This window comes from Halyomorpha halys, unplaced genomic scaffold (assembly GCF_000696795.3).
Source record: "Halyomorpha halys isolate HHAL.00 unplaced genomic scaffold, Hhal_1.1 Scaffold1205.1, whole genome shotgun sequence".
Lineage (NCBI taxonomy): Eukaryota > Metazoa > Arthropoda > Insecta > Hemiptera > Pentatomidae > Halyomorpha > Halyomorpha halys.
The window spans coordinates 345498-366171 of NW_027108984.1; the positions used below are offsets into that span (position 1 = coordinate 345498).

The 20674-nt window shown below is 31.1% G+C and overlaps 1 protein-coding gene across 1 annotated transcript in view; it reads right to left on the reverse strand.

The window, feature by feature from the left end:
* The window catches only part of l(1)G0289 (lethal (1) G0289), a 32400-nt gene extending 25928 nt beyond the window's left edge, over positions 1 to 6472 (reverse strand). The window contains exons 1-4 of the mRNA XM_024361255.2: positions 6298 to 6472; positions 4687 to 4818; positions 4394 to 4602; positions 2030 to 2161 (exon numbers count right to left, since the gene is read on the reverse strand). Of these exons, the coding sequence (XP_024217023.2) occupies positions 2030 to 2161; positions 4394 to 4602; positions 4687 to 4765 (420 nt within the window). The 5' untranslated portion in view covers positions 4766 to 4818; positions 6298 to 6472. The remainder of the gene's footprint in view (positions 1 to 2029; positions 2162 to 4393; positions 4603 to 4686; positions 4819 to 6297) is intronic.
* Positions 6473 to 20674: the final 14202 nt, after the last annotated feature.

A 20674-nucleotide genomic window follows, 5' to 3' on the forward strand; every position in this document is an offset into this window, starting at 1 on the left:
GTTTGCAAAATTTAGCAGTGGAGATACGACATTGGAAAGAAAGAAGGGCTCCGGCCGACCACGAATGGATATTGATGAGGTTCTGCAGGAAACTGTTTAGTCAAATCTGTCCAGAAGTACTCGAGAACTTGCCAGGTAGTGTTGTGGTGTGTCGAAAGATACTGTTAGTCGCCATCTACTCTCCGTGGGGAAGGTGAAGAAGAGCAGTAGACTGGTCCCTCATGAACTTACTTCTCAGCAATCGTATTCACACTTCCCATCAAACCAAAGAAAAGTTTAAAGAACTTAATGGGTTTGAACTCCTGCCTTATCTACCATATAGTCCAGACCTCGCAACATGGGATTACTACTTGTTTCGATCCATAGCCCATGCAGAAGTTGAAATTGGGGTCCAAGAGTTCTTTGACAACCATCCCAAAGAATGGTATCAGCGTGGGATCGAGTAATTGGCTAGCAGATAACAATGGACTATACATTGAGTATTAATTGTATTTGATATCAATGAAATAATAATACAAATATTTGGTTGAAAAACAGTCATTTGTTTTAAACACCCCATTATTTTATTTTCTATTAGTATCAACTACTACCTTCTTTATTTATTGTTAACTACATATTCCTAAGTTTGTTTGTTATTATTTTCTTTGTATTTTTCTCTGAATTAAGGTTCTTATCTCAGTTTATTTTTCAGCTCTCATAAGGCCAAAACATATAATTCAGGTAGAAACGTATAAATAAATAAATTTTTATTTATTCTATGTAAATTTTTTTATTTTATTTTATTCTATGTAATTTTTTATAAATTTTACTTATTCTTTTATTACTGACCTCCCTCCCTGACAATCTTCTCATATCAATCTATGACGGACAATAAACACCCCATTATTTGTAGGTTACATATAGTACTGGAATAATAAGGATTTATACTATAACAAACCATTTATACATGAATATAATAAATCGTTTATACAAGAAGATAACAAATCGTTTACATAAGAAGATAACAAATCATTTATACCAGTATTTTCAAATCCTTGATCCACTAAAGCCTTGGGCTTACCACGAGAAGAGTCAACAGCATCTATTTATTGAGGAATTATAGTTAAAATTCTTTTATGGTTTACTTTTTCTTGTATCTTAATGTTAGCTGAAAGGTTTTAACTGGTTAGAGGACCTTCTCAGGATACCCATTTGAGCAAACTACTTTTCAAATATTTTCTTATGGAAACCCACCCTTTTATCCAAGTTAGGATAAGAGGAGGGTCACTCATGGTTTAATTTCCCACTTAGCAGTTCCTAAACTTCTATGAGTTGGAAACCACTGGATTATACAAAATACAAAAAAAAAAGAGAGAGAAAATATTGAAAAGTAAAAAAAAATTGAAAGAAAAATTGACATTAGCATTATTTCTTTAGATAATTAATTAAATCACAAATAATTTAATTAACATGATTTAATAACATTTACACATCCCTCATTATGTGAATTTAATTTACATAAGAGTATTTTTTGGTTTTCAATTTTAATTTTATCATTTTCCAATATTTCTACTATTTGTTATCATTTTGTATAAATTCTTATAACAGATGTAAATAGGCAACAGTAGTCCCAAATTAAAATCGTTATTAGTTTATTTATACTTTTTATCACATATGAAAATAAAAAAACAAAGTTGGCAATACAATTATAGTTTTTGATGTGAGACTACTGTGGCTTTTTTGTGTCTGTCTAAACTAAAAAATAGTTTCCCCCCTTTGGCATCCTGATTGATATGTATTCTTCATTCATTGTTCCAATATTATACACTACCTTCTTATAGTACTATTTGCTATCATCTTATACTGTTTTTATTATTTTTCATTCTATTATGGTTGTTATTTCATTATGTTTTCAAACCTGCTAAAGGAATGAAATTTAGCTGAAGCATTGGCACTAATAAAGTATAAAGTAACTTTCACTAATTTGTGTTCTTCACTCTGATGATCAGATTCCTGACTATCTTCTTCTCAGATAAAAAAATAAACTTACCGCAGCCCTACGATGACTCTTAGAAAGCATTTCGCTCACAACAACGCCCTTTTCCTTGTCCAAATCTACCCAATAATGGCGACCTTCCTTCTCTCCATCCAAAAATGTGCTTGTGTAATAAGCATGGTGGTCCTGAAAAAAAAATATTAAAATGAAAATATTTAAACAATTTTTAAGAATCCATCTTAAATACAGTAAAAAACTAATTATATTTTGCTTCTTTTCACTAAAATAACTTCCTTCATATTTGTAATAATTTCTGCATATAATAACTACTACATTGATGACTGCAATAGCTTTAGATGAAATACAATCAATAACTTGAATTATTAAATAACAAAATAATTAATAATAATAAAAAAAAAAAAATCAGTAAATGAATCTTAAATAATGTATATAGATCAATGAATAATTAAAATCAGCAAAATCTTGAGAAAAAAACACTTTAAAACAGACTTGAAAAACAATTGAAAAGGTTGTGCTGCTTAAACATTTAGTTGCCTCATACATAGCACACTAGTAAAACAATTGGTTTATCTAACTTATACAAACACGTATATTAGAATAAATTTAAATTACATATCAGTAATAAATGTTTTTTTTTTCCTATAGTTTTTGTTCGTTTTTCTCTTTATATCTTCGTTTTTTTTTTAACCTTTTTTCTTTTTATTCATTAACTTTATGACATCGGTAACTTCTTTTGTAACTATTTTGAACCGCTAAATATAATTTATGACTCCTAACCTATTTAATAGGTCATAGAAATACTCTTCAAATATAGAAATTATAAGAAAATTATTGATTTTTTTCAAACTTTAATAAATTACAAACTTTCAATCCATAAAATTAGAGCAACAATATCTATAGACAATGTGATGTAATTGTAAGTGTAAAAACTAATCAAGTCATGAAGTTGAAATACTAAATTGAGTGTTCCCAAAAACATAATTTAGAATTTTCAATGCCTAGACCATGTTATGCTTTTCTGCCTTGATGAGTGACTTAACGGATTAGTTATTTATTGTAATATGAGTGAGTTAAGGCTTTGTATCACCATCTTCCTATAATACCGAAATAATAATTTTTGTCATTTTTGTTAAGGTTTTGTTTTCAGTAATTTTTTTAATATTATTTTATTGTTTTGTAATTCATCCTGTCATATATTTTTAGACATTAGTAATAAGAGAGCACATTCAAACAATCACAAAGATATAATCAATTAAATGATAACAAAATAATAGATAGAAAAAAAAGTGAAACAAAATTAAACTTAAAGTAAAATAGATGAATGGAATATGGTCCGGGTGCGGTAAAAAAAAACTCAAATAGTAGAATTATACTATTTTATTGAGCCAACGTTTCGCCCCACATTGCAGGGCTTCGTCAGGGCTAAAAAAGATACAAACACATAGTTAAAAAAGGAAAAAAAAGAGAAAAAAACATAAGTGTAAAATAATTTTACATTTTATACCCCTGTTATTATACACTTATGTTTTTTTCTCTTTTTTTTTCCCTTTTGTAACTATGTGTTTGTATCTTTTTTAGCCCTGACGAAGCCCTGCAACGTGGGGCGAAACGTTGGCTCAATAAAATAGTATAATTCTACTATTTGAGTTTTTTTTTACCGCACCCGGACCATATTCCATTCATCTATACACACGGTCAATCAACAATCTTCCATTAAAGTAAAATAGTATCTTACAATTAAATACAATCATTCCTGAATACAATATTTACATTCAGCCTGGGGAACTCTGAACAGAGCTTGTCCCTCCAAATATGAAGAAAAGAGCAGGACTCTGGGGAGATCCTGGTGCTTCTCTCTCAACCTTATCACTGGTATTAAAAACCAGTGGAGGCTGAGCGAGAGGAGTTGCTGTCTACACTCAGGACTTGAGCACATAATCTTACCTGTTTCAACCTTGATTCAAGGATTATAGAGATGGGTTAAGCTTAATAGAGATTGAACAAAGGAATTAGGATGATGAGTGAGTTTCTTATGAAATGTGGAGAATTTCGATGAAATAAGGTCTAAGATAAATGCTATATTAAAGTCAAGATGTAAGGTATTATTGATTGCATAATATGGATCATTGACTATTGTTCGAGGGACTTTGGAAAGAAAGGATAAAAAACGTTTGATGCTGGAATTTTCAACTGTTCCACACAGTACTAAAGCAGAAATCCAGACAGGTTTGTGAATGTGTTGTTTATTGTCAGGTGAAAGTTGAGATATTCTGTTTAGCAGTCTATATACCAGATAATTTGTCTTTTAAGTAGTATGTGGGTTCCATGTTAGTATTTTCGCAGATTAAAAAAGAAATTAGTTGAAACACCTAAAATTTTAAATAGAAAATTTCTTACCACAACTTTTTTAGTGATGTTATTATTGGCTAAAGTATTGTTTGTGACTTCTTTTGGAAATTCTCCATCACAATTCTCTCCGCAAGATTCAGAATCCGTTTTCGTTCCATTCGTGGTAGCTGGTGCATCAGTACTTTGTTGATCTGTAGCTTTCTTAGGATTTTTTACAATAGGCTTTTTAGTAACTTTAGTAGGTACAGTAGTAGTGGCTGAAAATTTATTATAATAATTAGTTTAACATAGATCTTATTAATTAGCCTGAATTTTGGATTAAAAGAAAAATTCTGCCTTACGAGCTGGTGTTTCATGTGGTACATCTTTGTTGGCTGGAGCAGGATCTTTGACTGGTGTAGCAACTTCTTCTTCTCCCATAACGGCAACATCTCCAACGAATTCAGCATGTTTTTTGGGTGACCCAAGATCAGCTAAATAAATAAATTTATAATTGTATACATTGGTGAATCTTTTTGATCATATAATAAATCTGTAGTCATAGAGAATAAATTAGTGAGTAAATAAATTATTAAACTAGCGGGAATCAATGTTAAAACGGTTGGTTTTAAATGTTATACTGAGAAACATTCTAAACAATACTTGATTTTTTAAAGTATTTGGAACTATAAGAATTGCAAGCGCTGATTTTTTTCTTGTAACTATAGGAAAGAGCAATATCAACGGATTAGAATATTTTTAAAAAAATGGTATGATGTGCACTGTAAATAAAATCTATAAGTCTAGTTCATTTGGAAATTTAAACATTCTTTAAATTTATTAACAAGGCCTGGATTTTTATGCAATTGTAAATTTTGTTTGCATACATTTTTTAAACAGCGGATCAAATATCTTTACAATGCAGCTTACTCAGGTTCAACTAGTTAAATTTTATTTTAGATATTTGATGATCAATGCAAATAATTGCACACTTAGATTTCAATGAAGTAAAAAAATATATGTACAGAATTTAAAATTAAAATCAAACATAGAAGAAGTTTCAAATTTCAATACTAGGTTCATTTTTAATGAACAATACAATATTATTTTTCTATATTATTTATTCAGTATTATTTTAAAACCACATAATTTTCTTTTATTAGGAATTGTAATTTTCTATTACTTTGATATTTAAAGTTATGAAAAACGTATTTTTTATGATGTTTTAATTATTTTCATATTCATTTGTAATTTTTAAATTAATAATTAAATATTTATTAATAATTATTGATAGTCTTATTTTTTATCATTTTGATATTTACTTTTTAAAAAATGTTTTATGTTGTACAAGACTTAAAATATTTTTTTTTTTTAAATTTGTAATCCCTCCTACAATTTATTTTTTAGTTAGAAATTTTTGCAGCCACATTAGTTGTATATTTTAGCTGTTTTATAGCAAATTTGGGGAATTTTTATAAGCACATTTTTACTGCATATTTTACAGTTTTTTATTGCATATTTTATGGAATATTCTACCAGGTTTTACAGCATGAAAATTCAGAATCTGTTTATTATATTAAATAGAGATTGGTTTTAACTTTTTTATTTTTCCTCTTTTAACTTATTTATAATTTACTATAGTAAATAAAATGTTTTTGAGGAGGAACAATATCAAGTTTCCAACACGAAATATAAGATAAAGTAATTTCAGGGTTTTTAATATTTTTTTCTCAGCTCCCATTGGAGAAAACTTTAAATACTATGTTGATTTTTTTTCAATGTATAATCACAAAAGATTGTATCAAAATTGGTAAGGAAACATTGTGCACTCCCATAACTTTCTTTACAAAGAGAACTTTAGTTGGTATGTATTCAAAAAGAAATCTAATGACTGTTCAAAAGTTAGAATGTAAAATAATAGTGAACAAATATAAACATATAAAGTAATAAGTAATAATTGAATAAATACTCACTTTTTCGCAAATCCTGGGATCCAGAGGTGCGCCCTTTATCATAGCTGTCGGCCAGTTTCCCAATGGTGTCGAATACATATCTTTTTACCCGAGCACTTGCATATCTTGTGTCTAAGGGAACATATTCAAAATGTGCATCGTGTGCAGGTTCATCAGACTGATAAGTGTAGGAAACTGTAAAACAAAAAAGAAAAAATTCTTTGAGTGAAAATATATGGATGATATAATTTATATAAATACCAATATTAAAGTGCACTACAAAAATAGTTTAATATTTAAAATAATTCTATCCAATATGAGAGGGAATGACAGATAGAAGAATAGTAGACAATAAATATAACTAAAGATTATATAAAATTTTATAATCAGGATAGAATTTTATAACGTTAACCACATATTAAATAATAAAGAGTAAGTAATAAAATACTAGAATAAAAGCCAAAAAAAAAGTTTTAATACAACTTTCGATCAACATTTTTATATTCAGTAATCATTAATTTATTAAATGTATAATATTAATTTTTGATTAGCTCGCGCCTTCTGCCCAAAAACTTAAAAGTAAGAATTTACAAAAATATTATCCATCCCACTGTTCTTTATGGGGAACGTGGCCAGTTACACCAAGGAATGAACAGCCCCTAAAGGTTTTTGAAAATAAAATGTAATGTAAAATATTCGGACCGAAAAAGCATGAATTAAGGGAGAATTTAGAAGGTTACACAATGCTGAATTGAGAGAACTGCATTCGGTAAATATAATTCAGGTTATAGAATTGGGGTGAATAAAATAGACGTATAAGGTTGTGGGATTTAGTAAAGAACGAATCCCTAAAATGTTAATATCAACTAAAGCGAAGGGTAAACGTCAAAAGGGTAGACCGAAAAGTAGATGGGAGGATTTCATTAAACCTGATTTAATAGATATGGGTTCGGAGGGGCGTCACTGGGCGGGTGTATGTAGAGAAGGATTGGTGGTATCAGCATTAAAACTTCGCGTTTATTATTTTTATTTATATAATACGAATATTTATATCGATAAGTAAATGATATCTGATTGTTATTCAATTTATTAGGAAGAATACCATAAATAAATATTGAAAAATCAATGACACTATGGTTCTTTCATATATATATTAAATCATTGATCGTATAATTTAAAATATGAAGAAGATGGTTAGGGTTGCGGTCAAAAAAGAACAAAATAGTTTTCAACTATTTGACGTTTCGCCCCACTTTGTAGGGCTTCATTAGGGCTGTTCAAGACGATAAGCTAAACAGCCTATCGCCAAGATACAAACAAGTCTCTCAAAATAAATAAAAAAATATCATCTAAAGTTGCTTTAATCTTGTATATTTTAAATAGTTAACAACCCAACATTTTTATTAGTAGTAAAAAATTTTATAAATATAAAATATTAGTATATAGTATATATAGAATCAGTATAGGACTCCAATGGGAGTCTTGGGCAAAAAAAAAAAATACATATAAAGTATGAAAGGATTTGATTATTAACTTGAAAACACATTTCCAGAAAGAAGTAAAGTGATAAAGACGTTTTGTATACCTTTGAGACAAAGATTTTAGAACAAATAATAATATGGAGCAAAACCCCTAAGGAATGTGTGCCCCACAGGGTACGATCGGATAACACTCCTCCCGATAAAAGGCTAGGTATAGAGGGACTAAAACGAAACCCTCTAGGGCTAACTATCCTGGTTGTACTTTGTCAAGTACAATCATGGATTTCTAAACACAGTAACAGACATCAGGAACATCAACTCAATCATTCCTCACAATAAAAGCGACTAACAAAAATACGAGCTAGTAAATGATCATATAAACGAAGATAACAGGAAGGGTCCGGAGAAGGTAGAGGACTTATGGAGAGGTTTGGAGGACAAGATAAACAAAATACCTCAAAACAATGTAAAAGTAGTTATGGCAGATTTAACGCACAAATAGAACAAGAAAAATAAATACAGGAAAATAGTGAGAGAATACCCGGCACATATAATTACAAATAGGAACGGAGAAAGATTCATACAACTATGTAAAAACACAGGGTTAAAAATCATGTCCGCACACTACAAAGGAAAACCCAACAAAAAGAAAACATGGGTATCACCAAACACCCTCCTGGGAGAGTTCCAATCAGACCATGTGGCGATCTCCCAAAGATACCAAAAGGAAATACAGAATGTCAGAGTAAAAAACGCAATCAATGTAACATCGGCCCACTTCCAAGTGTACAGAAAAAATAAAACAAAGGCATGCGGAGATTATGAGGGAAAAATGGAAGGAAAGCAAAAATATGAGAAAAGACAAAAGTAATGATATTCGCGTGGTCTCTAAGCCCGTCAATAAAGCATCAGCAAATAAAGACGTAGAAGTTAATGCAAAATAACGAAAAAACGCGCAGTGGGTGTTTTCTGTTACGCTAGTCTGAGTAATGTTTTAAGTCACCATAGTTACTAAGTAGTTAGTTTTTGTTTTCCTTTTGTAACTATGTGTTTGCTTATTATATCTTACTTTTTTACATTTTATACCCCTGTTATTTTACACTTATGTTTTTGTTTTCCTTTTGTAACTATGTGTTTGTATCTTTTTTAGCCCTGACGAAGCTCTGCAACGTGGGGCGAAACGTTGGCTCAATAAAATAGTATAATTCTACTATTTGAGTTTATTTGACCGCAACCGGACCATATTCCTTTCATCTTTACACACGGTCAATCAATAATCTTCCAGTAGTTGTTTTTGATTTCACTTTACCTATATATGAGGCATTTTAGTTGACAGGATGACAAACTCAATAAAATCATTTTTAGTTCTTTAGGACGTAATACTCAATAGTCACCAACGCCCAAAATCATTCTTAATATTTCAATATTGATGCGATAACAATTTAATATTGAATAAATAAATGGTTAGTGGGAGAATGCACACAGTAATATTTTTAAATTTCTGTCATACTTTTGTAAAACAAAAATGTACAAATTATAAAAAGAGAATTAATAATAAAAGTACATTTCTGAAACCGGTTGAAATGGGAATTGGGCAATACGTCAACTAAAAGGCTCGTTTGGAAAATTATTTTTAGTTTTACAGATGGGGATCATTAAAATTAAAAAACAGTTTATTTTGTTAAGTAAAGTTATGTTTGATCTGGAGGTCAAATTTACATAAATGAAAACCTTTCTCTCCGTTAGTTGTCAACACAGGAATAACTTTAAATTACATTTGGTGTTGAAGTATGAAATGTTTAAACATCTGTGTTTAAAAGACATATTGGTTGAATTGGAGGAGGGCTACTAGAAGAGATGTCGGTCAGCTGTTATGATGGACTATTATTACAAGCAATCAAGATAGACTATGAGCCTATTTAGAAGGTCACGTCTTCCATTGCTTTCGGGGGCGAGGAGGATCTATCGTTTAACATGTGTCCATCTAGTGTTGTTCGAAATCAAATCATTTTATCTTAGTTTAATGTTAGGTAGTTCTATCACAGGTATGACAGTGCATGCTAAGCCTAACCTCGCTGACAGTTCAGCTAGGTGAATGAGTGATAACAACATAAAACAATTTTGCCAAATTTTATTATTATTATTTTTTTTTTTAAGTTTTCTATTTACATTATCCTCACCACGCAGGCCATCAAATCACCTTTCCCTTCGTCGTTAACCTACAGACTTTCCTGAAATATCCTTTAATATTGTTGCTCTTATCCTTGTCGAACAGATCCACTACCTTGGACAGTTAAAAAACCGACTAACTTGGAATCCTAAAACAAGACTGAAAAGACAGGAAACTGCACGTCGATTTCTGGACTATAACAACACTTACTTGACAAACGGCTTAACTTCATATTCATGACAAAAGGCTGAACTACATGACTATAATAAGGCCAATCTGGACATTTTGGGGCTCCACTAAACATTCGAATTCCTCTCGTATCCAATCCTTACAATACAAAATCCTCAATGCTCGTTGACTTTGTCACAAATAAAATCATCCATAAAGACCTTAATGTTCCATATGTTACCGAGGCGAAAGAAAATAAGATGATCTCGAGACCTTATATTCATCCATAATATTCAACGTCCTCTGTACATATATGGTGGAACACGTTTACTCTATTTACTTTCGAAACGTGTACATGTGCTAGTGAGCTGTCACTCATTCGCAGATACGAGGGTGGTCTGAAAAGTTTCCAACCGTAAAGTGAAGATGGCAGCACTTGTAAATAAATGTGTGCAAATGAACATTTCCAACGCTCTGTTGGCGCAGTTTAGGCACAATAAATCCCAGCTTTGGCGCCGATTAATTACTGTAGATGAAACTTGGATACACCATAATACGCCTGAAATAAAAATACAGCGCAAACAGTGGACTGCAAAGGGGAAACCGGCTCTAAAAAAAGCAAAAACTGTTTTCTCGGCTGGGAAAATGATGGCGACTGTTTTTTTCGGATAGTCATGGAGTTCTTTAAATCGAATATCTTCAAAAAGGAAAAATCATTACAGGAGCACATTACGTATCATTACTTGACAAGCTGAAGGCAGAACTTGCGGAAAAACGGCCACATTTGCAGAAAAATAAAATCCTGTTTCATCAAGACAACGCTCTGTCCCACATCTCAGCGGTTGCCATGGCGAAAATCCACGAATTACGGTTTGAACTGCTTGACCATCCGCCTTACCAGATCTAGCCCCAAGCGACTTTTGTTCCCTCATTTAAAAATTCCGCTCGGAACAGAGATTTTCGTCAAATGAAGATGCAATCACCTTCCTGAACAATTATTTTGTAGAGAAAAACGCCGAGTTCTTTTTGGACGGGTTACAGAGATGGGAGCATCGCTAGAAGTGTGTAGAGTTGCAAGTAGATTATGTCGAAAAATAAAAATTAAAAAATTCAGAAAAAATGTCTTGTATTTTTGTTAGGTCGGAAAATTTTGGTATTAGCTATCCCTCGTATTTGATATTAGCTATCAAGCAAATCCTAACAGTTCGAAAGTAATATTACAATAGCAAATAGCATTGTTTAGTATAATAGCATTTAGTCGTTGTAAAAATGAATTGAAATAATATAAGAACCCAAATTAGTTCATGAAGGAAACTTAAGTAAAAAAAAAAGCAAAGATAAGGAGTGAAATGAGGCAAAATATGACAGGGTATCTTAAGTATATGTTAAGGGGTACAATGGCTCGCAGCGATAATGGATCACTTCCGCTCCACAGCTGATACCCTCAAAGCATCCTAAATATGATAATGGCCTATCTTCAGCGAGTCGATATCGCATTAATTGAATTATATCACTCAATATTACTATATCTCTCAATATTTACTCGTGTCAATAGTAATGTTTATTCATAATATGTTAAGTAATTAGAAACTAACTATGATTATTTATAGCTAGTTTTAAAAGAATTATCTCTTCTACTTATTCTAGATGAGGCGTGGGAAACCTCTTTTGAAATACATAAAAAAATAATTACATAAATAATTTATAAAATACACTCAATATGCGTTGAATCACTCAATGAAAAATAATTTGAACATACTCGTACAATACAATTTTCTCCTCCCGTTGGGAATTATTGATATACTCGTATTTACACTGTTATTAAATAATACTATATAGGATGTAATATAAAATATTAAATCTTACAGCACATGGGCCAATATTGTATTACCCATCTTCACCAGGTCTAGCCCAACTCCTTAAAATGCCATGTGGCTAAGGAAGGGCACTAAATAAGTATGCCTTATATAATAAAGGTTATATATAACCTTTCCTTCCAAAACTTTATGTTATTGTTAACTTCTATGTTATGATTAAAGTAATTTATTACAACATGCCTGAAGTAAGTGAAAAGTAGAAGTTGTGTGAAAGTTTGGCTACTGAGTGCCTTGTTGATCTTATAACTTGGGAGGAAGAGAATGAAGATGAGCTAATTGACAACTGTAATTACAATATTATTATTGTCATCCATTGCTTTACACGACAACAAATAAAACGGTGACGAGCTCAGCCGGTCTTTTGCGTGACGTCATTCTCCATTTAACAGACCTAGTAACAGATTCTCAACCATGTTATATGTTAAAACGTTTCAACAAAGTAAAAGAAGGAAATATTTCTCCATTTAACATAGGTTTTTCCATTTAACATGTTCAAATAAAAATCATGAATACTCCTTATGTATTCCATATGCAGGTAAGTGAAAGAAAAAATGGACGTTCAGATTGCGACATTAAGACAGATGAATTATGGAGAAAATTCTTAAATTCGATCTTTCAAAATGTTCTTCGTAACCTATGTCTTAATCTTTGAATCTGAACGTCCATATTTGCTTTAACTGTTATTCCGAATGATCAATTATGGGTCCCTTAAATAAATTACAATTTTTTTTTTTATCAAAATAAATCATCATTTCATTTAATGTTTCGGACATTGATCCCTATTTTCAGAACTCAAAATAAACAATCTAAACCACAAGTTACGACAGTAATCAATCACATATTTCAATTAACATAATTTTAAAATTATATATTCTAATAAAATAATGGAAATGCAAAGTTTTAATTTACAATATATTTTTTTTATTTGAATTTATACTGATAGTATAATAATAATAATGTCTTTACTTATATGTGAATACAAAATAAATTATTTTTAGGAAAAAATTAAAGATAAAAAAAAATGAATATATACATTAAACATATTCACATATAGGCCTTCCCGTATGGGAGATAAGAGTCTTTTTAGCGGGGACTACCCGAAGCTTAAAACCGGAGTTGCTGCTATTTAGTTTTCCACAATTCCCTATCTCGAGCGTGCCTCATCCATTATAAACCGCCTAACTGTTTTGTTATTTCGAAATAATTTCATTTGTGAATAGGGATGCTAAGGAAATTGAATCAAGAATAGGTAAAGCATGGAAGAAATTTTGGAGTCCCGGATATATTTTTAAAAGCCGTCCAGATATAAGGTACAAAACAATTGTATTCAAAAGCTGTATTATCCCAGCACTTCATATGATCTCTGACTAAGAATATAGAGAGGAAGATGCAGGTCTGTCAACGAAGAATGGAACGAACAATGCTTGAAGTCTCTCTAAAGGATAAGGTTAGCTCGATTCGATTAAGAAAAGAAACCATGGTTACCGACGCCATAAGCTACGGCAAAAAAATGAAGTGAACCTGGGCAGGCTTCATCTCATGAGGAAATCGAAGACGGCTGGGCGAGGTGAACTGCAGAGTGGATCCTCCTGGACAGGAAGAGCAAAAGGGGACGACAACGCAAGCGCTGAGCCTCTACGAAATACTGATATTATTTAAATTAAAATATTTAGATAGCAATTAATGAGTCGATTAAATTTATTATAATAGTAAATTTCATTTTACTTAAGTTTTTTTATTTATTTATTGATATTTACAACTGTATAAAAAATACCACAAGTAAATTTGATCATAATGACATAATGATAATGATATGATACAGCATGTAGAGTAACTACCCAGTAGTAGAACTGTAAAAATATTTTACAATAAAAGGTCACGAGGCCATCTTCTTTTCAGGCGCCTCGGAGGATTGCTAGGAATGGTTAGGAAGCAAGGTTAGAAACTAGTGGGTTTGGCTGGGTGGTTAGGGAGTTTATAATGGAAGGAATGATATCGGGTTCGGGCTAGATCGGTTACATAAGGAATATTTAGGTCTTTATGGATGGTTTTATTAGTAACGAAATAATGAGCATTGAGGATTTTACGAAGGATTTTGGATTGTAAGGATTGGATACGAGAGGAATTCGAAGGTTTAGTGGAGCCCCAAAGCTCAACTCCATATGTCCAGATTGGCCTTATTACAATCATGTAGATCAGTCTTTTGTAATGTGTTGGAAGTTTAGACCGTTTGTCTAGTAAGTGCTGTAATAGTCGGAATCTGCGTGCAGTTTCCTGTCTTTTCAGTCTTGTGTGAGGATTTTTACTTAAGTTTAAAATTTAATATCCTTATGTTACGCATCAAAAACGAGTTATTATGCCTTAGATTAATTTAAGATATTACTACATCTTAATACAGACTACCCTCTGCTTTAAATTTTAAATGATCGGATTTCAAATTTTCTCCGGAATCCATCTGTCTTAATCTTTCACTCTGAACGTCCATTTTTGGTTTTACTGTCATTCTGAATGACCGTCTTGAGCTAAGTGTTTGAATTACATATTCCATTCAGCCTTGAATGGAGCCAAGGTCAATCCATACGTCAACCATTTAAGTCAAATACGATTATTGCCATAGAGTTTAATCTGTTATTCAGAAGAGATTAAAATGCAATCTCTTTACATGTTTACGGTACAACATCGTAGATAATGATACTTCTCTTAATAGAACATTCTCCTTCATACACTGTATGAAAACATTACTTGGATAAATAAATGGTATTTACTTCATGAAGAAATGTATGAAACTTTATTTCCACCCAGATTCCAACCGAAGGTAAATGGACACGCTTGTATAGGAGTAGGTTGACTGGGATTAAAAGTTTTAATTTTAATTTAATGATACTTCGTCCTAAACCTACTGACTGCCCTACAGTTTCATTTAATGATGTTACTCTTACCCCTGTCTACAGATCCGCTACCTTGGACTACATTTGGACAAGCGATTAACCTGGAATCCTCACACTAGACTGAAAGGACAGGAAACTGCACGTCGATTTTGACTATTACATCACTTACTAGACAAACGGTCTAAACTTCCAACACATTACAAAAGACTGATCTACAAGACTGTAATATGCATTACCATTTTGAAATGATTAGATGGACAATGATGACTGTAATAAGGCCAATCTGGACATATGGAGTTGAGCTTTGGGGCTCCACTAAACCTTCGAATTCCTCTCTTATTCAATCCTTACAATCCGAAATCCTTCGTAAAATCCTCAATGCTCCTTACTTTGTCACAAATGAAATCATACATAAAGACCTTAATGTTCCCTATGTAACCGATCTAGCCCGAACCAGATACCATCCTTCCATTATAAACTCTCTAACCACTCAAACCCCCTAGTTTCTAATCTTGCATCCTCTTCCATTCCTGACAATCCTCCGAGGCGCCTGAAAAGAAGATGGGCCACGAGACCAGCAAATGTAAAATGTCATTAGATTGTTACCAATGGGTAGTTTCTCTACACGCCTGTAACTCTCCAATTTAACTTAGATCGGATTTACTAAATGTATTATAATGTACAGTTGTAAATAGCAATAAATAAATATTTAAAATAAATAAATAAATAAATAAAATTTTGACCTATACTGCCATCTTTATCGGGGTTGTTGCGATTGGTGGAGGTGTAAAATAAGATTGCAATTGACAAAAATAGAATTGAAAAAATAATTCAATTTTTTTTTCAACAAATCACAACAGCTCTAATAAAAACTGCAGTGTGGGTCGAAACGTTGATCATTAATAAAAACCATTAATTGAAACTATCTTTCTTTTTCTTGACCACAACCCAAATATCTCCAAATTAATGTGCGGTAAACCATATATAAATATTTTGTATTTTAATTATATTGAATTTTCCACTACAAGAAAAAATATTCTGTTTTTTTCATATTTTTTGCATTCCTAGAATGCAGCGACAAATGAGCAGTTATCGCTCCTGAGAAAAATCAGGTTTGTTCTAACGATGGATCCTGCACACCATAACTAGTACAGGATGAATACTCGAAAGATAGTTCCAAACAATTAACACATTCCAGAGCTCAAACCCAGAGATTGCTTTTAACGTCAGCAACGGTTCTGGAGAAAGAAGTCAGTTGTTTCACCCCAAGTTTTTATTACTTTAATGGAAACTATGTATAGTTACTAGTAAAAATTGATGAGTGGTAAGTATAGTTAGGGAGATTAAAAAATGGCAACTGTTTAAAAAACAAAAACAATTTTACATTCGGAACTCTATATCTTTAAAACTACCTATAACACTAGAAAACTCAATAGAACATCATTTAAAGTATAGTAAATTTACTAAAACATGAGCCCTAACAGAGCTGTTTGGATCAACAATTCCTAAGATACAGTTTTATAAAAGAAATATTACATAAAAAATGTACTTAAAAATTAAAATCATTTATAATAAATTATTTATATGCTAATATCATAAAAACTACTACCACTACGAAGGTAAACATTATTACCTACATTATAGTTTATTAAACTATCTTTAATTGGCAGAAATCTGTACCTCCAATGGTTCCTGAGACATAGTTTTTTATTAATCAAAAACTTTGTCCGAACAACTAGATATTAACATTTTGTAAATTTATTTTGGAAAACATCATGAAAACTTATAATCTTACGAAGATATTAACTGCTACATAGCACACTAAACTAGTTTTGATTATATTGCTAATAGATATCTGTAAGTCTAATGAATGGTTCCTGAGATAAAGATTCTCTACAACAAATTCATCAACTACTTATATTTAGTATATCTTTTATGAAATGTTGCTATTTATTAAACTGTATCTCGCGGAAACTGTTGAACGTATATAGCTTTATTAGGAGTCAGATTTTAGATATGCAATACATTATACATGTAAATTGTACATGTATTGCATTATATTATTATGTATTCTGAAACATATAAAAAATAAAGAGGTTTGAAAAAAAGAAAATTTGTTCTACTTTAAATGATGTTCTATTAGGTTTTCTAGTGTTGTTTTAAAGAAATCGAGCACCGAATGAAAAATGATTTTATTTTAAAGTTTTGAAACATCCACATTTTGTAATACCCTTAACTATACTTGGCAGACTCATAAATTTTTGTACTTATACGTAGTTTTAATTAAAGTAACAATAGATTGGGGTCAAATAACTGCTTTTTTCCACCGAGTCTTGTACTAGAATGTTTGATTGTTGGTTCTGAAATATAATCATAAACTTTAAAATTTTAAATATCATTTATAATGAATTCGATTATAATCAATTCATTGATTCACTTGAGTTACCATCCGACTGGAAACAATAATATCGAACACAGCTCGATTCCCGGACTTATTAAAAATGAAAATGGCCACAGCATTGACGTAGAGACCCCAGTAGCTAAGTAATTCATGGGACACGGAGGAGCCAACTAAAGTCTATTCCCAGAAGAATGTCGACTAGGACGAGGATAAGCAAAGACAGGTTTTGTTTTTCCAGAAATTGAAAAGGCAGCACATTGATTATCTGAATGAATTAGCTGAGAAGTGCAACTCAAGTTGGAGGGGCTCTAGAAGTCGCACATCGTTGAGAAAAAAGAAGAAAAAACATACAAATAGAAAAAAAGTTTGACTGAAATTCATGTTCACTTTGATGATATTTTCTATCTATAAGGCAACTCGATGTATCGAATTTCAATCCGTTTGATACAAAGGAAGGATCCAAATATAACGAAAAATTAAAAATAAAATAATAACCTCTATTAATTTCGATATTGAAAAATCTTCGATACATTGGAGATATTTTGGGAAGAAATGCTACAAAAACGACTTTCTTAGCTCTGTAAAAAAAGGAAATAGCAAAACTAATCCAATTAACAACCCGATGTTATTAAATTATGAATCATTGTGATAATTTCAATATCATCTTTTACGAAACAACAGTTTTTTGTAAATTTAAGAACTTGTAGGGAAATAGATACGTCAATTTTTTGGTGGATGGCATTTAAATATTTCGTAATGGTGTCAACACTGGTGCATGGACCAGTAATTTGGTGAAATTAGTAAGCAATATTAAGTTTTGGTGAATGCACTAAGGATCTAACAACCAGTGCAGTTTACTAATTGGTTGGAGCTACACAAGTTATTTTTAGGCAGTAGAATGAACTTGGCTTTTACATTCCTTCATCAACATTTTTTCCCCAAGCTGTTTACTTCGCTAAGCTAAACCGTATTGAAATCGATCTAGTTACAATTCATGCCATTCAGTAGATTAGAAGAACTAAGGGCTCATAATAAGAGAGGTTTATGAGAGAAATTCCTTTTTTTTTTCCGCTCAGGATATTCTAAAACTTACAACTTAACCCGTTACTATATAGTTGCACTCCATATTAAGTTACTAGAAAATAGTTTAGTTTTATTTTACAAAATATAAAAACAATAAATCACGTTATGAAGCTCTGACTTGTAAGAGAACAACAGTCCAAAAATTTAATAATTAACCAGATATAAAATAATCGATTTTATTATAAATAACAAAGGTTATCCAAAAAGTCTCTACACTTAATTATTGGTCATATCCCATATTTAACATTTCGGGCAATACGGCCATCATAAGTTTAATTAACTTTACAGACTATTATGCTCAAGTCAAATAAACCTATATTTGTCACTTTAACATTTAATAATAAAATCTATTCTTTTCAAATACTTTACCTTACTATCATTAACATATCACAACAATATTAAGTTAATCCATTTAAGCCAGTCTCGGACAAAATAAAAATAGATATAATCGATTTTAATTATAATAGTATATTTTATTTATTGATGAACTTAAAGTATTGAACACAGTTATTAATTATATATGCTTCAACAGTGTGGTATACGTCATATAAGTAACTACAACATCGATCAGAGAAACAAAAATATGTGAAAACCATGGCAGACTGTTTTTTTCCGATTTCAGCCGACGACAAGCCTTAGGAGAAGGAGAAAGTCAGTTTCTCTTCATCATTCTAGAAAAAAACAAAACTAAGCAGAGATTCTTGGTATATCGTGTTTACTGTTCTATAAGTGTATAGTGTTTTATACGCCGCTTCCCCTTAGGATAACCTGGATTACCAACTTATAACATAATAAAAATAAAATAAACCACACTACAAGCAACCTGCTCAGGCCAAAATCGAACCGTCACCATTGCAATTGCGAGGTTATTGATACGACGCCTTAATCATTTGCCTACTAAATTACTTTTGGGTACTTTCATATATAGTCTCTCCTTAATTAAAAATCTTTCTTAGGTGATATCTACAATGTGCTCTGTAAAAAAACTATGATCTACCCAACATCTTATCCATCGAAACATTTTGGTCCTCCGGGCCGGATTACTACTTCTTTTCTAAACCTTATTTTGTTATCATATTTGGAAAATAAAAATTGAAAGATAAAACTCTGAAATACTAAAATTAGCACGGTTTTAATAGTTAATGTTTAGTTCTATTTAGACGGGGATGTTTCATTTAATTAAACACAGTATACAAGTTGAAGAAAAAAAATTATACTCTTTGATACAAACATGTTTATTTTTAAATGAAGCTCATTTTTTTTGTAAGTTAAAACAAACAATATCGATTACAGTCTGGTACTTTCATATATAGTCGGTGGGTCAGTACCATTTTTACACTAAGGGCCCACTAACCCTGCGTTCCTTGGTGGCCCCTATCTCCGGTGATGGATATATTATAACTAGTCCAGACATTGGCCAATATTGTTCATTTTTTTTTCAAACCAATAAAACAGCCTGTTACTAGTAATATCTGCTTTAAAACGTTGCGGTACTCTATGAAGTGAGAAACAATACCTTTCGTAGTTAACCGGATCAATGTCATCTTTAACTAGGCCCTTTTACGTTCCATTAATTAAAACAAATTAAGAATGAGCTGAGAACTACGATTGCTTCAAGAAATATTGAGCAATCTATTCTAATGTTTATAGAAAATGATGTACTTAAATATATGGGCTTTTAAGAAGTATCCCATGAATTTATCAAAATTCGAGAAAATTATCTCTTGTAAATGTTTACTTTTCACATACTAAATAAATAAATGATTTCAAGTGGAAGTGGAGCTCTTCATTTAAGAGTAAAACCCGATCTCTTTTTAATAAAAGCATTAAATAATCGAAACATTTTCGTCACATGTTGTTCGATATCCAGCTAGGATCGATATTGAAAATAATGAGACACCAGTTCTACGAAGGAGAAGAAGAGAACGAAATTGGTCGATTATTTATTAAAGGTAACTGTGATGTCTTGTCTAAGCAGACTTTTTTTTTTATGTTAAATTATATTTTATTTATATGTTAAATTAGAATAATAATTATTATGAAAAAGAATCATGCTAAATGTAACTAAATAGGTAATTATTATTATTTGAGTAAATTTAACAAAGATAAATATTATGAATGGAATATGGTCCGGGTGCGGTCAAAAAAACTCAAATAGTAAATAATTATATTATTTTTATTGAGCCAACATTTCGCCCCACGTTGCAGGGCTTCGTCAAGGCTAAACAATATACTAACACTTGACATAGTTACAAAAAAAAGAAAAAAAAACATAAGTAGAACATAACAAGGGTATACAATGAAAAGTAAAATATAATAAGAAAAATTAA